At 41.9% G+C, this 16,067-nt stretch overlaps 1 protein-coding gene across 2 annotated transcripts in view; it reads left to right on the top strand.

Moving 5' to 3' along the window:
- The window catches only part of SLC38A12 (solute carrier family 38 member 12), a 52,296-nt gene extending 38,454 nt beyond the window's left edge, over positions 1-13,842 (top strand). For both annotated transcript variants that reach the window (XM_077459637.1, XM_077459638.1), the window contains exons 8-10: positions 59-161; positions 6,769-6,862; positions 12,499-13,842. In XM_077459637.1, coding sequence (XP_077315763.1) covers positions 59-161; positions 6,769-6,862; positions 12,499-13,259 — 958 coding nt within the window. In that variant the 3' untranslated portion in view covers positions 13,260-13,842. The remainder of the gene's footprint in view (positions 1-58; positions 162-6,768; positions 6,863-12,498) is intronic.
- Positions 13,843-16,067: the final 2,225 nt, after the last annotated feature.

Here is a 16,067-nt window from a genome sequence, read left to right as displayed (position 1 = left end):
TTATCACTTTTGGTATACCGTAAGTGTTTGTTTTTTGTTTTGTTTTTTTGTCCTGCAGCTTCTCTGGGAATGAGACTTGTGGCTCTGGGTCAACAGAGATGAATGATACACAAGCATGTTGGGGAAAGATTAAACGAATTGATGCCTACAGGATATATTTGGTGAGTGTTGGGTTTTTTGTTTTGTTTTGTTTTTCCTTTGACTAAATAAAAAAAATGTTTTAGTTGTGCAGTGAGATGACCGATGACCATGAATTTTCCTGTAAAGTTTCTTGTCACCTTTTTTATTTTTTAAGAATTGTTGGTATCGCGAATATTTCTTAGATAATACTAGCTACATTAAAAAGCCATTTTATACCAGCCCTAACCTCTGCCAGAGGTAAGGAGTTCCTTAGCTGTTTGAAGACTTGGGGTTTTCATTATTGTACAAGGTTTGTTCAGCGTCTACCCTGCATAGAGCCATCAATGGTGGGCACCATATCCGAGGTGAAATCGGGGCGGTGGGACATGTCGTGGATTGGTTTACAAAGATTAAGTACAGATACTTTGCAGAACCCATTTCTGCTGACACCCACTTCTTATCACAATACAATGTGCCAGAGCAAGTAAACTATGATGTAAAGTCATCTCTTGTACAAATACTACAGAATATGGCCTAAAATTTCAGGAAAAACCTCCCCAGCGTTCATTTCCATTATGCCTGTAGCTACAAATCGTTCTGCCCTCTCAATATCTCCCTTTTTAGCCACCCATACGAAGGAATTGAGAGCAGAGACTACAAATGTATGTGAAGAGCTGGTCCATTACCGGTAGTATAAAGTAGGGTTGCACCGATGCCACTTTTTTAAGACCAAGTACCGATACTTTTTTTTTTTTTTTTTTTTTTTCCCCTAAGTACTCGCCGATACTACTTCTACTTCTTTCTTTTCTCTTTCTTTTCTCTTTCTTTCTTTCTTTTTCTTTCTTTCTTTCTTTCTTTCTTTTTCTTTCTTTCTTTCTTTTTCTTTCTTTCTTTCTTTCTTTCTTTTTCTTTCTTTTTCTTTCTTTCCCTTTTAACCACTTCCATACCAGGCCTTTGTGATATGATGTCCGCAGGAACACAGTCCCTCTAGAGGGGCGTCAGGTGATGTCCTTGGCTTCCTCACGACATAGGGGGCACGCGGTGTGTTTTTTTTTTTTTTTTTTTTTTTTTTTTTTTTTTTTTTTTTTTAGGCCAATTTGTATTCTTCTACATATTTTTTGTAAAAAAAAAAAAATATTTAGAAGAATACATATTGGCCTAAACTGAGGGGAGGGGAAAAAACCTGAGGAAATTTTTTTATTTTTTTTTTATTTTTGGATATTTATTATAGCAAAAAGTAAAAAAAAAAATTTGTGTGTGTTTCTTCAAAACTGTCGTCCGTTTTTTTGTTTTTATAGCACAAAAAAAAAAAAAAACGCAGAGGTGATCAAATACCACTAAAAGAAAGCTCTATTTTGTGTGGGGAAAAAGATGATCAAATTTAATTTGGGTACAGTGTTGCATGACCGCGCAATTGTCATTCCAAATATTAGTGCTGAAGGGGGTGAAAGTGCCCTGTATTGAAGTGGCTAAATGGTTATTACAATATTTTCTTTATCAGCCCTGTTGAGACACAGAAAGGGACTAAAGACAAAGATTTTGCAGTCCCTTTTCTCTGTAGCCTGCACTGAAAATGAATGGACAGGAGACAGTGGCTCCTCTCCAATCAAAAATGGAGACATTGTAAATACAGATTACGATGCTCAATTTTGTGAATGAACAGAGGTAGTGATTGCTGACTCTGTGCATTCAAAAAAGGAAGGAGCCGGTAAATGATAGATTTATTGGCTCCTTCTTCCGCTCTCTGACAGATCCAGAACTGGGGGACTGGAGGAGGACACGGGACAGTCAGACGGGTGATCGCGCGATGTGGGGGCTAGGGGGGTGTTGCAAGCACTGATTTTCTTGTATAAATTTCAATAAAGCAGCTGAAACGGAGGGAGAGGAGGAGAAGCGTCTGTCAGCTGCTTTTTTTTTTTTTTTTGAAATCTATATAGGGAGCTGTGCTTGTAAACCCCCCCCCCCCCCCCCCCACCACCACCACCACCACCACACCAAACACTCTTGACTGTCCAGGTATCGGGCGAAGCATTGGAGCATTCACACAAGTGCTCGTGCAAATGCTTGGTATCGGTGCAACCCTATTATAAAGCCATCCCTGCATTGTGCTGCTAAAGTGCAGGATCGGAGTTCTGTGCTGTTTACTTGCTGGGGCAGTGACACTGTGTGCTACTTTATGCAAGATACATAACAGGTGTGCTGATGCAATGGTAGCCTCCATATTTTTCTTATAACATGTTTCTTTTTAAAATGTGCTTGAGCTCCAAGAATTTCAGATTTGCTGTGTTGTTTATTTATTGTGCCTAAGCATTACCCTAAAAATGTACATTTTGTCGTAGCTGAGCAGTCAGAACCCTCCTGGGATTATTAGTGTATTATGCACACAAGGCCATTGTACTCCGGTGGAAATCTTCTACTGCACCATCCATCAATCTCTGGAAACGGTTGATTAAACTCTGCCCTTCTGTTGTATAAGGCCACTTGCTTATCTAGAGGATGTGCTAAGAAATGTGGGACATGTGGGTGGAATCCCCATCTACAAATGTAGACTCTGTAGATGACTAGTAAATATCTGTCCAATAATTAATTCATTTCTAATGGAACTTTGAATTCTTGTTGCACTAGTCACAAATCTTCCGGGTAAATAAGGTCTGAGAGAGGAGCTCTCTTCATAGTAAGTTAGGTTCTGAAGTTTAACCAGAAAACTGATATGTTTCAAACTGCATAGGTGGTCCGAGCATTCCAAGTTTTTATTGGTGGTGTTTTAGTTATGTCTGCTGTTTGTACATTCGAGCCTGGATATGCCCAATAGGCTCTGTTCTGTACCTTAACCACTTCCCAACCACCTCATGCAGATATACTGCGGCAGAAGGGCACACACAGGCAGATTAACGTACCTGTACGTCGCCCTATAAGAGGCGGCGCGCGCATGCCTGCCAGGAGCTCCGTGATCGCAGGTCCCACGGACCCGATGTCTGTCTGCGGGGATACCCACAATCATCTCACGGTGAGGAAGAACGGGGAGACGCTAATGTAAACAAGCATTTCCCCGTTCTGCCTGGTGACAGTGTCCCTGATCAGCTCTCTGTAATCGGGAGCAGAGATCAGGGACATGTCACACACAGCCCCTCCCCCCACAGTTAGAATCACTCCCCAGGACACACTTAACCCCTACAGCGCCACCTAGTGGTTAACCCCTTCACTGCCAGTCACATTTTTACAGTAATAAATTCAATTTGTTAGCATTGATTGCTGCATCAATGCCAGTGGTCCCAAAAATGTGTCAAAGTTGTCCGATGTGTCTGCCATAATGTCGCAGTCACGATAAAAATCGCTGATAGCCGCCATTACAAGTAAAAAAATAAATTATCAATAAAAATGCCATAACTATCCCCATATTCTGTAGATGCTATAACGTTTGCGCAAACGTTAATCAATAACGCTTATTGCAATTTTCTTTTCTATGTAGAAGAATACGTATCGGCCTAAACAGGGAAAAAAAATTTTTTGGGGGATATTTATTATAGCAAAAAGTAAAAAATGCATTTTTTTTTTTTCAAAATTGATGCTATTTTTTTTATCGCACAAAAAATAAAAACTGCAGAGGTGATCAAATACCACCAAAAGAAAGCTCTATTTGTGGGTAAAAAAGGACATCAATTTTGTTAGGGAGCCATGTCGCATGACTGCGCAATTGTCAGTTAAAGCGACGCAGTGCCGAATCGCAAAAAGTGCTCTGGTCAGGAAGGGGGTAAATTCTTCCGGGGCTGAAGTGGTTAATTTAAAATACTACAATAACGAATTTAAAAAAAATTTACATTTTGACCTCATGCGCACTACAGGTTAAAACGCCTATTTTACAGGTGTTATATATTTTTTTCTGCCTTTCCATGTAGCCATTTTACAGGTGCTTAGAGGCAGAAAAGAAAACCCACCACTTGCGCATTCTGAAGAAAAGCGTTTTGGGCTGGAAAAAATAAATAAATAAAAAAAGTGCAAATATGCATCAATGTTATTAATACATTCCAATGGCCAGAATAAATTAATATTCTGGCCAATAGAATCCATTAATGCCAAATGTGCAAAAATGTGGCTTTTGACACATTTTTTCCATCTACTTTTCTCCTAGGCATCCTTTGGAGTACAGTGTGTATGATGTCTTATTGTCTGAAATTTCTCCTGGAAAAATAGCAGTGCACTTACTATGTGAGGGTGCCTAGAAATTCCTGTGCCTACAGATCCACAGCTGTATGTCTGCTGCAAGATCTAAGGCGCTGCTACCTTTTCAGTTTGCTTCCTCATGTCAGTGTGTCTCTAGAAGAGAGAAGTCCCAACTCTACCGAGATGATGGTTGTCTCCACACAGACACAGAGAAAACCAGACATAGTAAGGCTGGGTTCACACTTATGCGCTGACACATCGCATGTGATTAGCACCGCATTGGTGTGCGGATCACTTGCGAAGTCTCTGCGATTTAAGCCATGTAAACTGTATGGATTAAATTGCATTTGCCCCAAAATGGTGCTGGACCCTCTTTAGTTTGCACTGAAATCGGATCGCGTGGGTGTGAACACCCATACCATCCGACTTCAGCGCAAACCAAAAAAGGGTCCTGCACCATTTGGCAGTTCGCACTGTGATATGCAAACCAATCTGGGGGTGTCATTAACTTTCTTTTGACACCCTCAGTGGTTTGCAGAGGGCAGTGTGAATTTCAGACAAGTGACATGCAATGTGGGAACCCACACTGATATCATGCTCCCGCATCGCATATGTGTAAGCCAGGACTAAATCAGTAATGTGTAAAGATCAGCTGCAGGAAGATCACGGGCAATACTGGGGACTAGTCCTTTGCGACTTTTTTTTTTTTGTTTTCCTCTTGACACCGCTTCCAGAATTGAATTCCACTTTAACCACTTCAGCCCCGGAAGGTTTTACCCCCTTCCTGACCAGAGAACTTTTTTGCGATTCTTCACTGCATCACTTTAACTGACAATTGCGCAGTCGTGCGAGGTGGCTCCCAAACAAAATTGACTTCCTTTTTTCCCCACAAATAGAGCTTTGTTTTGGTGGTATTTGATCACCTCTGCCGTGTTTTTTAGTTTTTTTATTTATTTTTTTTGCACTATAAACAAAAAAAAAGACTGACAATTTTGAAAAAAATATATTTTTTTTTTCTTTTTTCTATAAAATATATCCAATAAAAAAATCGAATTTCTTCATCAATTTAGGCCAGTATGTATTCTGCTACTTCTTTTGGTAAAAATAAAATCCCAATAAGCGTGTATATTTTGGTTTGCGCAAAAGTTATGGCGTCTACAAACTATGGGATATTTTTATGGAATTTTTTATTAAATATTTTTTTTCTAGTAATGACGGTGATCAGTGACTTATAGCAGCACCGCGACATTGCAGTGGACAAATCGGACACTAAGTGACACTTTTTTGGGGACCAGTGACACTAATACAGTGATCAGTGAAAAAAAAAAATATGCGCAGTCATTGTACTAATGACACTGGCAGGGAAGGGGTTAATATCAGGGGCAATCAAAGGGTTAAATGTGTCCCTAAGGGGTGCTTTCTAGCTCAGAAACACAAAATCTCTGTCTTCTCCTGTCACGGAATGACTATCTGCCTTGTTTACATAGGCGGACCGCCGTTCTGACTGCCTTGAACAATCGGCGGGTCCTGATGGACATCGGGTCCGCCGGACCCGCTGATTGCCTCCTGCTGTGTCCTGTCACAGCAGGAGCAGGTTGTCAGCGGCACGCATGTGCACCCCAGACCCAGAAGAAATAAATCAGGCGCAGGTACGTTATTTCGCACTAAAAGGCCATCCTGTACGTTGGGCCAGCCCTTAAGTGGTTAAAGTGAAACATCGCTCTCCCATTCAACATTGATTGTTTTTAATACTTCTGCAGCTAGCATTAGTAAATGGATAGGAAAGTATATCATATTTAATTGTTTTAAAGGTTGTGTTTTTTGCCTAGGCCAATGATGTCATACATTCCAGGAGTCTTCAGGAGGGGGTGGCGGGGATGAGGGGTTTTCTCATCCAAGCACACTCTCCTGCATGAATGCTTGAGCTAAAGGCAGATGGATTCCAGGAAGTAACTGTACATGAATCATCTGCCCTTACTCAAGATTGCCACAGCCAGGAATACTAGAGGGTGTTTTTCGAGTGATTTTTTCAACAAAATAAAGCATGGAGACATGGATGGGTGAGTTTGCGTTTGAATATTAAAAATGAATTAAATGGTGTTCTTGGCTTGTGGTGCTCAGATGCAGGAAATATTTGCTTTAACGCTGGATTCACACCTATGCATTTTTAGTGCTTTTTTGCGTTTTTCAGATTTGCACTACAGTCCATTTAACATGGTTTCCTATGGAACACGTTCTGTAGTGCAAAATGCAAAAAGCACTAAAAATGCATAGGCATGAATCAAGCCTAAGGGATATGCTCTAGTCTGAATTTAAACCCAAGTCTTGAAATGGCACAGTTGACTTAGCCTCCCAACTGAGGCTTTTTGCTTGCCTATTTGTGCAACAGGAGAGTTATATCCAAAATTAAATTAAAAGATTTGGCCGGAGTTCGGCTTTAAACAAAGAAATTGTGTTTACAGTACATTGTTGTCCTTTGTTTTTCAGGCTGTATTCACTCTGCTTCTCGGCCCATTTACATTTTTTAATGTGCAGAAAACAAAGTACCTCCAGATCTCCACTTCACTAATGAGATGGTGCGGTAAGTGTGAAATATGCAATCACATTGTTTTATGTGGCAATGTTCTATTCATGCCACTCGTTTACAATGCTTAAATTTATTACTTTTGCTTTTGGAAACCAAAACATTTAATTAGTTTTCTACAGCAGCACCTGCGATTAATATGATTTGCAACTTGTTGATCCAAATTCTCTCATTTATGGACACCGGTCCAAATGATCTATTTTGTGAATGCTAAGGCCCCGTTCACACCTGAGCATAGTTGAAAAGTGCGTTTCTGCTGTTCTCAAAAAATGCATAAAGCACATTTTAAGTGTCATTCCTTCTTAATGGCACGCAAATGTGCTAAAAAGGGTGTTTTTTTGTTGTGCGACAAAGCACATTGTTGAAAAACGCTTTGCTAAAGACTGCACTGCTGTTTATCTTGGATAGTGGTCACTTGTGCTAAAATGTGGGGTCCTCGCCCAGGGTACAGCCTACCCACAAAATTGAAGGGTATAAATCGGTGCTTTTACATGTGATCATTTCAGCTGGCTCTGTACTGCTTCTTAAAGTGAGAGTGCATTCATTGTCTATAATATTGCTGGAAGGCCATGTCTCAAACACTGCAGATGGGGAGAGAATCACAAGGAAGGTTCCCAGACACCTTGACCTACCTAAGAGGAATTTGGACATCGCTTCCCTTGCAGTAACTCCCCTTGAGGTCTGTTGGCTCCTTGTGGTTCTAAATCCCTCTTTTTGCCTAGCCTTTCCACTATCTCTGAGGTGCCTTCCTCCAGTTCATTTGTATCACTGGAGGAATTCTCTTTTTCTATTGCTGGGTTACAACGTCCTCTTTCTGGGATCCTTTCTGGTTTGGGCCATGTGGGTTGCAAGCAGAAACACTCCCTTCCCCCTCCTTATTGACAGAGGGGGACGGTAGAGCAAGGCAAGTTCTCTTCTGGGGATTCTTCTCCTGAAGAATCACAGGGTCTAGTCCTCTTGCAGGCTCAGGAGGCCTTTATGTTTTTTTTTTTTACTGAAGTTGTTTGAACTGATTTTAAAATGGCCATTTTTGGAATCCTCTGGTTACACGTTTGGCTTCCTGCCAGCTGCCACAACATCCCCAATCCTTCCCTGCACATCGCTATTTAATTGATGTATTATATGCAGACTGGGCTCACCCTGAGAAGGGGTTTGTCCTGTCTAAATGATTTGCATAACAATACCCTATTGAGAGTGAGTTTACTAAGAAACTGAGTATAATCTTCCCAACCTTCACCTGTGGTTTGCTGTGGACAACCGCCACGTTTAGTTTTTGGCTCTGCCACTTGGCCTGTTCACTGCTCCATGAGTATTTACCAATTTGCTAGCCCCGTACTTGGGCTCCTACATATTCGGGGCATTCCGGTCATTGGTTACCTGGAAACTTACTCCTGAGGGAATGGTCCACTCCAGGTCAATGTGACTCGTACGGTGCAGACTGGCAAGGTTTGTATGGATCCTGAACTTTCAGAAGGGTTCAAAGAGTGGAATATTTAGGCCTGATGCTGGACACTGTTCAATCGAAAGTGATCCTACCTAAGGATAAGTGCCTAGCTCTAAGAACTCTGTAAAATTACTACAAACTCTGATAAATCCCTTGATTTGGCTTTATATGAGGGTTCTTGGAAACATGGTGGCCTCCATTTTAAGGCAGTTCATTTTGCCCAGTTTCATTCAAGGTTCCTCCATCTGAATTGTATGTCTACATGAGACAGGAGGACACAGTTGTTGGACCCCCCAAAGTAGTTACACCCCAGAATGAGACTTTGGACTGGTGTATTTCCCTGTGAATGCTGGAGATTGGAAAATGACCCCAACCCTTTGTTTTGGATGGTCTAGTGACGTGGGATCAGTTCTCTTGTGCCTTTTGCAGCTTTGCAGAATTTTGGTGGAAGGCATTCTGGTTATTCTGATTGCCCCAGCTTGGCCCAGGGGAATGTGGTACTCTGACATTGTAAACTTGTCAGCAGACAAACCATGAACCCTTCCTAATGAATCCGACTTCCCGTCTTTTTTCTTTCTTTACAGTTGCTGGCTTTAACAATGCGGCTGTAGAAGCTAGGGTCTAGAGAGACTGGGAAGTGTCTAATTTGGTCATTCCTACATTATTGAGGCCTAGGAAGGTGACTTCAAGGAGGATTTACCACATGACTTGTAAGTCTTATTTTGCCTAGTTTGAGGCTTGGGGGTGCCATCCTTGTAAATATTTTGTGGGCTGCATCCTGGCATTTCATCAATCGCATTCCTTGGTGCATGCCTTTTGTACTAGGTGTCATGCATATTGTTGCACTGTGACTCTGACTCCATGGGACCTCAACTTTTTGTTTTCTGTATTTCAGAAATTTCCATTTGAACCCATCCAAGATTCAGTATTCCCTTATTCCTGACACGGAAGGTTTTTTTTTTTTTTTTTTTCCATATCTACCATTGTTCGATGGATCCATCAACTTCTTCCCCAAGCTCATGACCTAAAGGGCAAAGTAACACTGTTCTATGTGATGGCTCATTCTATCAAGTGTTGGTGCTTCCTTGGCTATCTGACATTGGGCTTTGGTAGTTCAAGTTTTTAAGACTGCTACCTGGTCTCTGGGTCATACTTTTACAAAGTATTACCAAGTGGATGTTCAATCCTCGGAGGACGGGACATGTGTTTAGCAAATCTTGCGGGCTGCTCCATGAGGTTGTAACCTCTTCAGGTTTAGTTGGTTGAAGGCCGTTGGCATGTTGCCCTCACCTGCATTTTCAGTGCTTTTTAATATTCCTGTCGATGAATATGTCTTGGGATGCACGATTAAGAACATGATTTTATAGGTAAACTAAAAGTGCAATTTTCTTTTGAGTACATCACAGGACACAGAAATCCCACTTCTTTCTAAATTATTGCTTTGCTTGCTAAAAAAGGAAGCCTAGCAGGGAGGAGTTATGTCTGGGTGGGGGATTCCTGTCTTTTTTTTTTTTTTTTTTTTTTTTTTGTCAGTGTCCAATCACCTGAAGGTAGTGGGATAAGCCTATCATAATGAATATAAATATGAAGATGTCCTGTGATGTATATTACTCCACAAAAAAATCCCATTATTGCCTTTATTACTTCATTGTGTATTAAGACTGCTCATAAAAGCAGATTTGTGATACTGAGATTCTGACTGATGGATTCTGTCACTGTTGTAGAGGCAAGCTGCTGCAAATAATACCTGTATGATCTTCCCAAACCTTTCTGTTATGAATGACATGCAAATGTGTTGGAGCTGGTCACTGAGTCTGTTGGCCCATCATTATAATAAAATGGGAAGGTACATGAGATGGGAAGAGGGATGGGCAAACTTGATCACTATACGGAAGAGCTGAAGCCTTGTCAGATTGGCCTGGGAATAAGCCTTGATGGCAGAATTTAGGAAGCTACTGGCAATGTGGCTACCCACACTTTGGAAATGTTTACCCACTACTTTGGAAACGTTTGAGCTTTTGCCTGGCATTACCTTGTGACAGGAAGGTTTTGATGGCTGCTTTAAGTATATGAATGCAGCTCTAGGCGTTTGCAATTTATACCTGAAGCAGTTTGCCCATGCCCTCCTACCCACCCCGTTGTACAGCACACCGTATCAAGGTTGGCTCCCAGATCTCCAGTGTTTGTCATATCTTGTACTGCCCCCTGGCTCAAGCTACACAACTTTGAGTCCAGACCTGATCCAGCTCTGCTTTTATTAACGGTGTGATCATCAGCAGAGGTCCTGGGCTCTGAGAAGAGAAAGTTGAACCAGGGAACAGTTTAAGTTGTAACACTTGAGCTCTAGTAGCCAACCTTAAAATTGTAAGCTGTTACATCCTTTGTGGATTTCATCTATGTGTGCAGTACTCCTGCCACAAAATGAGGCCTGCACTTTGCTTCTGTGCAAGGGTTTCTTGCTGTGCAGACTGGTCACTGCTGCTCTGTTTTCGTACAGGGTGGCTGTTCTTGTATCCACTATCCCTTTTTTATTTATTTTTTTGTTTTGTTTTGTTTTCTGCAGGCGTGTAATGGATGGACCTGCTGGGTGCCAGCCACAGCCCTGCTGGCTGCCCAGACCATGTTTAACACGCTGATGATGTTCACCGCTACATTTGGCTGAGTCTAGTGGAATAGGCAACCAGTCCAGTCCAAAAAGCTAGGTGGAGAAGGACAGCTAAACGGAAGCCTAGGAAATGCTTTGTCAGCACTTCCTGTTGGTAGAATAAAACTCTGGACACGCATAAATACAACAGAAGGCGCCTGTAGGTGCCATAACATAAGATTTATTATTTTAAAAAAAACAACAGCTAAAAACACTTACAAGATGAGAGTGTGAGTCAGGCTCATGAATCCCAATAGACAACAAGGCTGGATCAGCTGTCACAGTTCTCATCCAATCCATGTATGTCGATCAGCAGCTTAAGGGAGGATAGAGTGACAGGGCAAGATGGCCGCTGCGCTTCCAGAACCAGTGTGGAACGCATTCACCAGAAGTGATGTCATGACATGTTTTAGATCATGTGGTTTGATCAAGTAGTGCTGCACATGCTCTGAAACAACCACCCCCCCCCCCCCCCCCTTCATCACATCAGGTGCCTGCCTTCCACGCTGGTTTTTGGACGCGCAGGGGCCATCTTGCCCAGTCACTCTTTCCTCCCCTAAGCTGCTGGTCAGCATATGTGGATTGGATGAGAGCTGGCCCAGCTTTGTCTTTTGGGATTCATGTGTTTGATGAACCTGACTTCTACTACTATCTTGTAAGTGTTTTTGTATAATACATTGAATGTTCTTGCATTTAGAGGCGACTTCTTCTTCTTTTTTGTTTTTATACCACTACATTACTAAAGGTAATATCTGGGTTTAACAAGACACAACGTGGCACATTTTTGGCAATTGAGGAATATACTTTTAAATAGAGGTTTTTGTGCCCGAAGGTCAGCTTTTAATTTACGTTGTCTTTCCTATTATTTTTTTTTCTAAAGCTATTTCAAAACAAAATGTTATATTAAAACGGAGAAAAGTATAGAAAGTTTATATTAAGATAGTTTTACTTCGTCTGTCCCCTATGATGTGATGGGGAAGAAAAGTTGTAAAAGGTCTCTCTCACTTTCCATCTTGTATGTTTATAGAAACAAATTTTCTTGCAACTTATCAACTTTTGCTACCCACAGGCAAAAAGAGATTAAAATCCTCAAGCAAATTCAGAAACTATCTCACGTCTGTATGTCATTACAGATCCGTTCACCCCCTTTCCTCAGTGCACATGCCTTCACAGGGAGACCATGCCGAATGCAGATCGTATACGCTTGTAACCCTATATTGCTCATGCTGGCAGTAAGGTCCGTGTCCTTGCAGCACTGTGGGAAAGCGAGGTTGAAGTGTCAGGGTCCTCCTTCTCCAAATGATTTATAGAGCGAGTAATGAGTTTTCACAGCTTTACTGCCACTTTGTTCTCATCTGAGTCCCTGTCATAAATCGTAGAGACAACAGTTTAACTCTTGACTGGCCAGATGTGCAGGGAAGATAGAACTGGTAAGGAGGGTAACTGCAAGGGCGCGGAGTGACCTAGAAGGGAGACGATGAGTAACATTATCTGTTTTTATGGAAACACAGCCTAACCACATCATTTGTTTTTCTTTTACTGCAGCTTTCATCATCATGATTGTAATAGCTTTGATTCGTATTGGCAAGGGTGAAGGTGAAGGTCATCCTCCTCTTGCAGACGTCTCTGGAATCCGGAACCTGTTTGGCGTCTGTGTCTATTCATTCATGTGCCAACATTCTCTGCCTTCGTTGATCACACCAGTATCCAGTAAGAAACACATAACCGGACTCGTCCTCTTGGACTACGTATTGGTTCTTTCATTCTATAGCCTACTTGGCTTCACCGCTATATATTGCTTCTCCTCTGGAGCACTCATGGACATGTACACTCTTAACTTCAGCGGCTGTAAAAGTTTTGTGCCTCCAGTGATTGGCTACTTTCTAGGACTGTTCCCAGTGTTTACCATCAGCACCAACTTTCCCATCATTGCAGTCACGTTGCGCAACAACTGGAAGACTCTGTTTCACCGTGAAGGGGGGACCTACCCATGGCTTGTAGACAGTATTGTCTTCCCATTAATAACATTGATCCCTCCTATCATTGTGGCATTCTGTACCCACCACCTTGAACTACTGGTTAGCATTACAGGTGCTTATGCTGGCAATGGCATCCAGTATGTTATCCCAGCTTTTCTTGTGGCCTTCAGCCGTAAAGACTCTGCCCTAGTATATGGACCCGGACTCGCTAATAAGCATAGGTCACCTTTTAAACAAGTGGGTTGGGTATGGTTTGTCCTCCTTTGGGCATTGTTGTGTTTTATATATGTAACAGCCAACATAATTCTGACTGATGGTAGTGCATAAATTTCAGATACTGTGCTCATCGTGGAATGGACAAAGCTACTCTGTGCAGGGCGCAGTAGTTGGCCTTTGGTTGATGACTGTCAACTCTAAAGCCTGTTCCTCATGTGCTTTAAACGACGATGGAGCTTTGGGGCCGGCCCCATTCTTGCTGGACATTGGATTTGATAATCCTTTATGTTGTAATGACTGTACAAGTCTGTAATATAATCTGCTGCCAGAAATCACAGATGGTTAACTCTTTCATAATCAATTTTCTGTGCCTTCTCCTTTGCCATGTTTAATCTTGCTTATGGACACACAACCAGACCTTTTGCCTGTTCTTGGCTTACCGACTTATGTAAGACTTTTTAAATTGCCTCAGTTTACAAAAGGGGGAACCCTGGCACAAGAAGGGTCTTTCATACCGTGACATACAGGTATACTTGTTACTTAATATGAAGACATGTCTGGTGGGATTCATAATGTGCATCAGAAGTGATTTCTATAGATCCTCGCTGCTGTCTGTATAAAGGTTGGTATGGAGAACGTGCTGCTCTGTGTGCAATGTTATCAAGCTAAATAAAATGAAGATGTTGGACATTGAGTTGGTTTGTTTTGTTGAGGGAGAGCTTTTGTTACCCAAGCAAAACGCCACCCTTTTCACAGCATGTTCCCAGCGGAAACTGATTACAAATGCTACTGCTTCTGATTAGATTTCTCCCCACCCCCCACCCCCCCATCTCCCTCCAGCAGGAGAGGTGATTTATGAGTACATTATTCTCTGGCTTGATGAAATCTGTACGTGACACAGCTTTGCTTGTGTTGTATACAATGCTTGTGTATCTTCATATATGCTCTGGGCTTCAGCTGCCTTAGGAGTGAATGCATGTTTAAGGCATTGAAGTTTGAAGGATAACTGCGCTTTCATTGCAAATCCTTAAGCTGTCCCTACATGCTGTATGGGGATAAAAATGAATGGGACTTTGCACTTTACTTAAAGAAATCGGTGTTATTCCCTCTACCAACCATACTGTTTACATCCTGTACTGCTGAGGAAGTTACTCCTGGCCACCACTAGAGGGAGCTCATGGAAGCCAGCAGAGGGACTAAATGTTAGGCTAACACTTTTCTTTTGTGCAGGCTTCAAGGACAAACTAAACATATTTGACAACTGATGTACTTAAACTAAACCTGTAGGTTATGCTTTGTAGTAAACCTGTTTATAAAAAATTTAGGATTTTTCATTGGAGCCTTTTTAGGAGGTACTATATCCTCTGGCTTCATCACTAAGTGGCCACTGACTGAGTATGCAGCCAATGCATAATGAGTGGTCTTCAAGATCACCAGGGGCACCGTAGTCTGGAGATAGTGTAGCGAGACACAGCATATATAAGGGTGGTTCCAAATGATACTGCAAGAGAAAGGAGCCACCCAGAAATGGGGCACATGGGGCAGTGGTTATGACGCTAGCTTAGCCTGGAACATAGGCAGTAAGGGAGTCAATCAGCTGCTATAAGTGCTTAAAATGATGGTTTAACCACTTGTCGACCAATGATGTACCGTTGCGTCTCTGGATTGCAAGGGTGAGATCTCGGACATCCCTTCAGGGATGACTGAGATCCAATTTCAAAGAGCCTGCTAAGCTGAACAAAGTAAACGTAATCTGAGTGGCTAAAGAGCTGCGGATTACTTTTACAGCCGGTGATTCGGGAGCCCCGTAAGGATACGACCGGTGGCATCCAAGTCTTGTGACGCAATTGAAGGACCGATTTATGTTCCTCCTACTGTGTGATGTCAGAAAGCGGTTAAGATTTAATTGCTTCTGGTTTTGGTTTTTTATTTATAAACCGTTACCAACTTGTATAAGCATCTAATCAAGCTGATCTCCGGTTGATCAGATGCTTTGGTGGGCAGAGGGGAGATATAGGGCCTAAAAGATTTATCCATAAAGAGAACCTGCCACGGCTGCCCCCATCTGCCCTGTGCTTGTGCACAAATGCGAACGCACGCATCAGTCCTGCATGCAATGTAAATGGTGATCACACTACACATGTGAGGTATTGCTGCAAACACCAGAGTGAGAGCAATAATTTGATCACGAGACCTCCTGTGTTATCAAACAGATTTTTAGGTACCATGGTTTGGTGCCACTCCATGGGCATACACATTTTTAAAACGTGACATGTTTGGTTTCTAAAACAAAGTCCACAACGAAAATGGGGAGGAGAGAACACCGGGGCTTTGTGATACCAAAGGAAAAAATAAAGCGCGTCATATAGCATAAAAGACTATCGATTTATTTTATTGAAAAATATTAAAATTACCCCTGTAAACAACACTATAGAGGGAAGTTAACATAAACATTTTTGACAAACAATAGAAAAGTTGCATATAGCAATATTTCTGATTGTAAGATTCCAAGAAGCTCTGACACATTTCTACCTTGATGGTCTTTCTCAGGGAATTGCCCTTGGATAACAAATCAAGAAGCTCTCTAGGTTACAAAAGTACCTATAAACCACGGAAGATCATAACATAATGAACTTGCATCGCCTATGATTTTTGTACAACAAACATAGCAGGTTGTGTGATGCTGGAGGTCCACCGAGAAAAGAGGAGCTGGGAGGGGGGTTCTCTCAATGCTCAGTATGTGTCACACAAGTACAAGGGATAATGGCCAGTCTGATGGTGTGGAGCTTCCTAGCAAAAAAAATGGGGGTGAGTGGGTGGCATCAAACATAGAAATGGTATAACAATTATGAAAGTATTCACAAAAGTATAGAAGATTAAAAAAACAAAAGTAAATGGGGGGGGGGAGTGCCCATCCCG

This window comes from Lithobates pipiens, unplaced genomic scaffold, assembly GCF_037356315.1.
Source record: "Lithobates pipiens isolate NorthernLeopardFrog02 unplaced genomic scaffold, aLitPip1_a1.2 Scaffold_28, whole genome shotgun sequence".
Classification (NCBI taxonomy): domain Eukaryota; kingdom Metazoa; phylum Chordata; class Amphibia; order Anura; family Ranidae; genus Lithobates; species Lithobates pipiens.
This window is presented reverse-complemented; position numbering and strand designations above follow the sequence as displayed.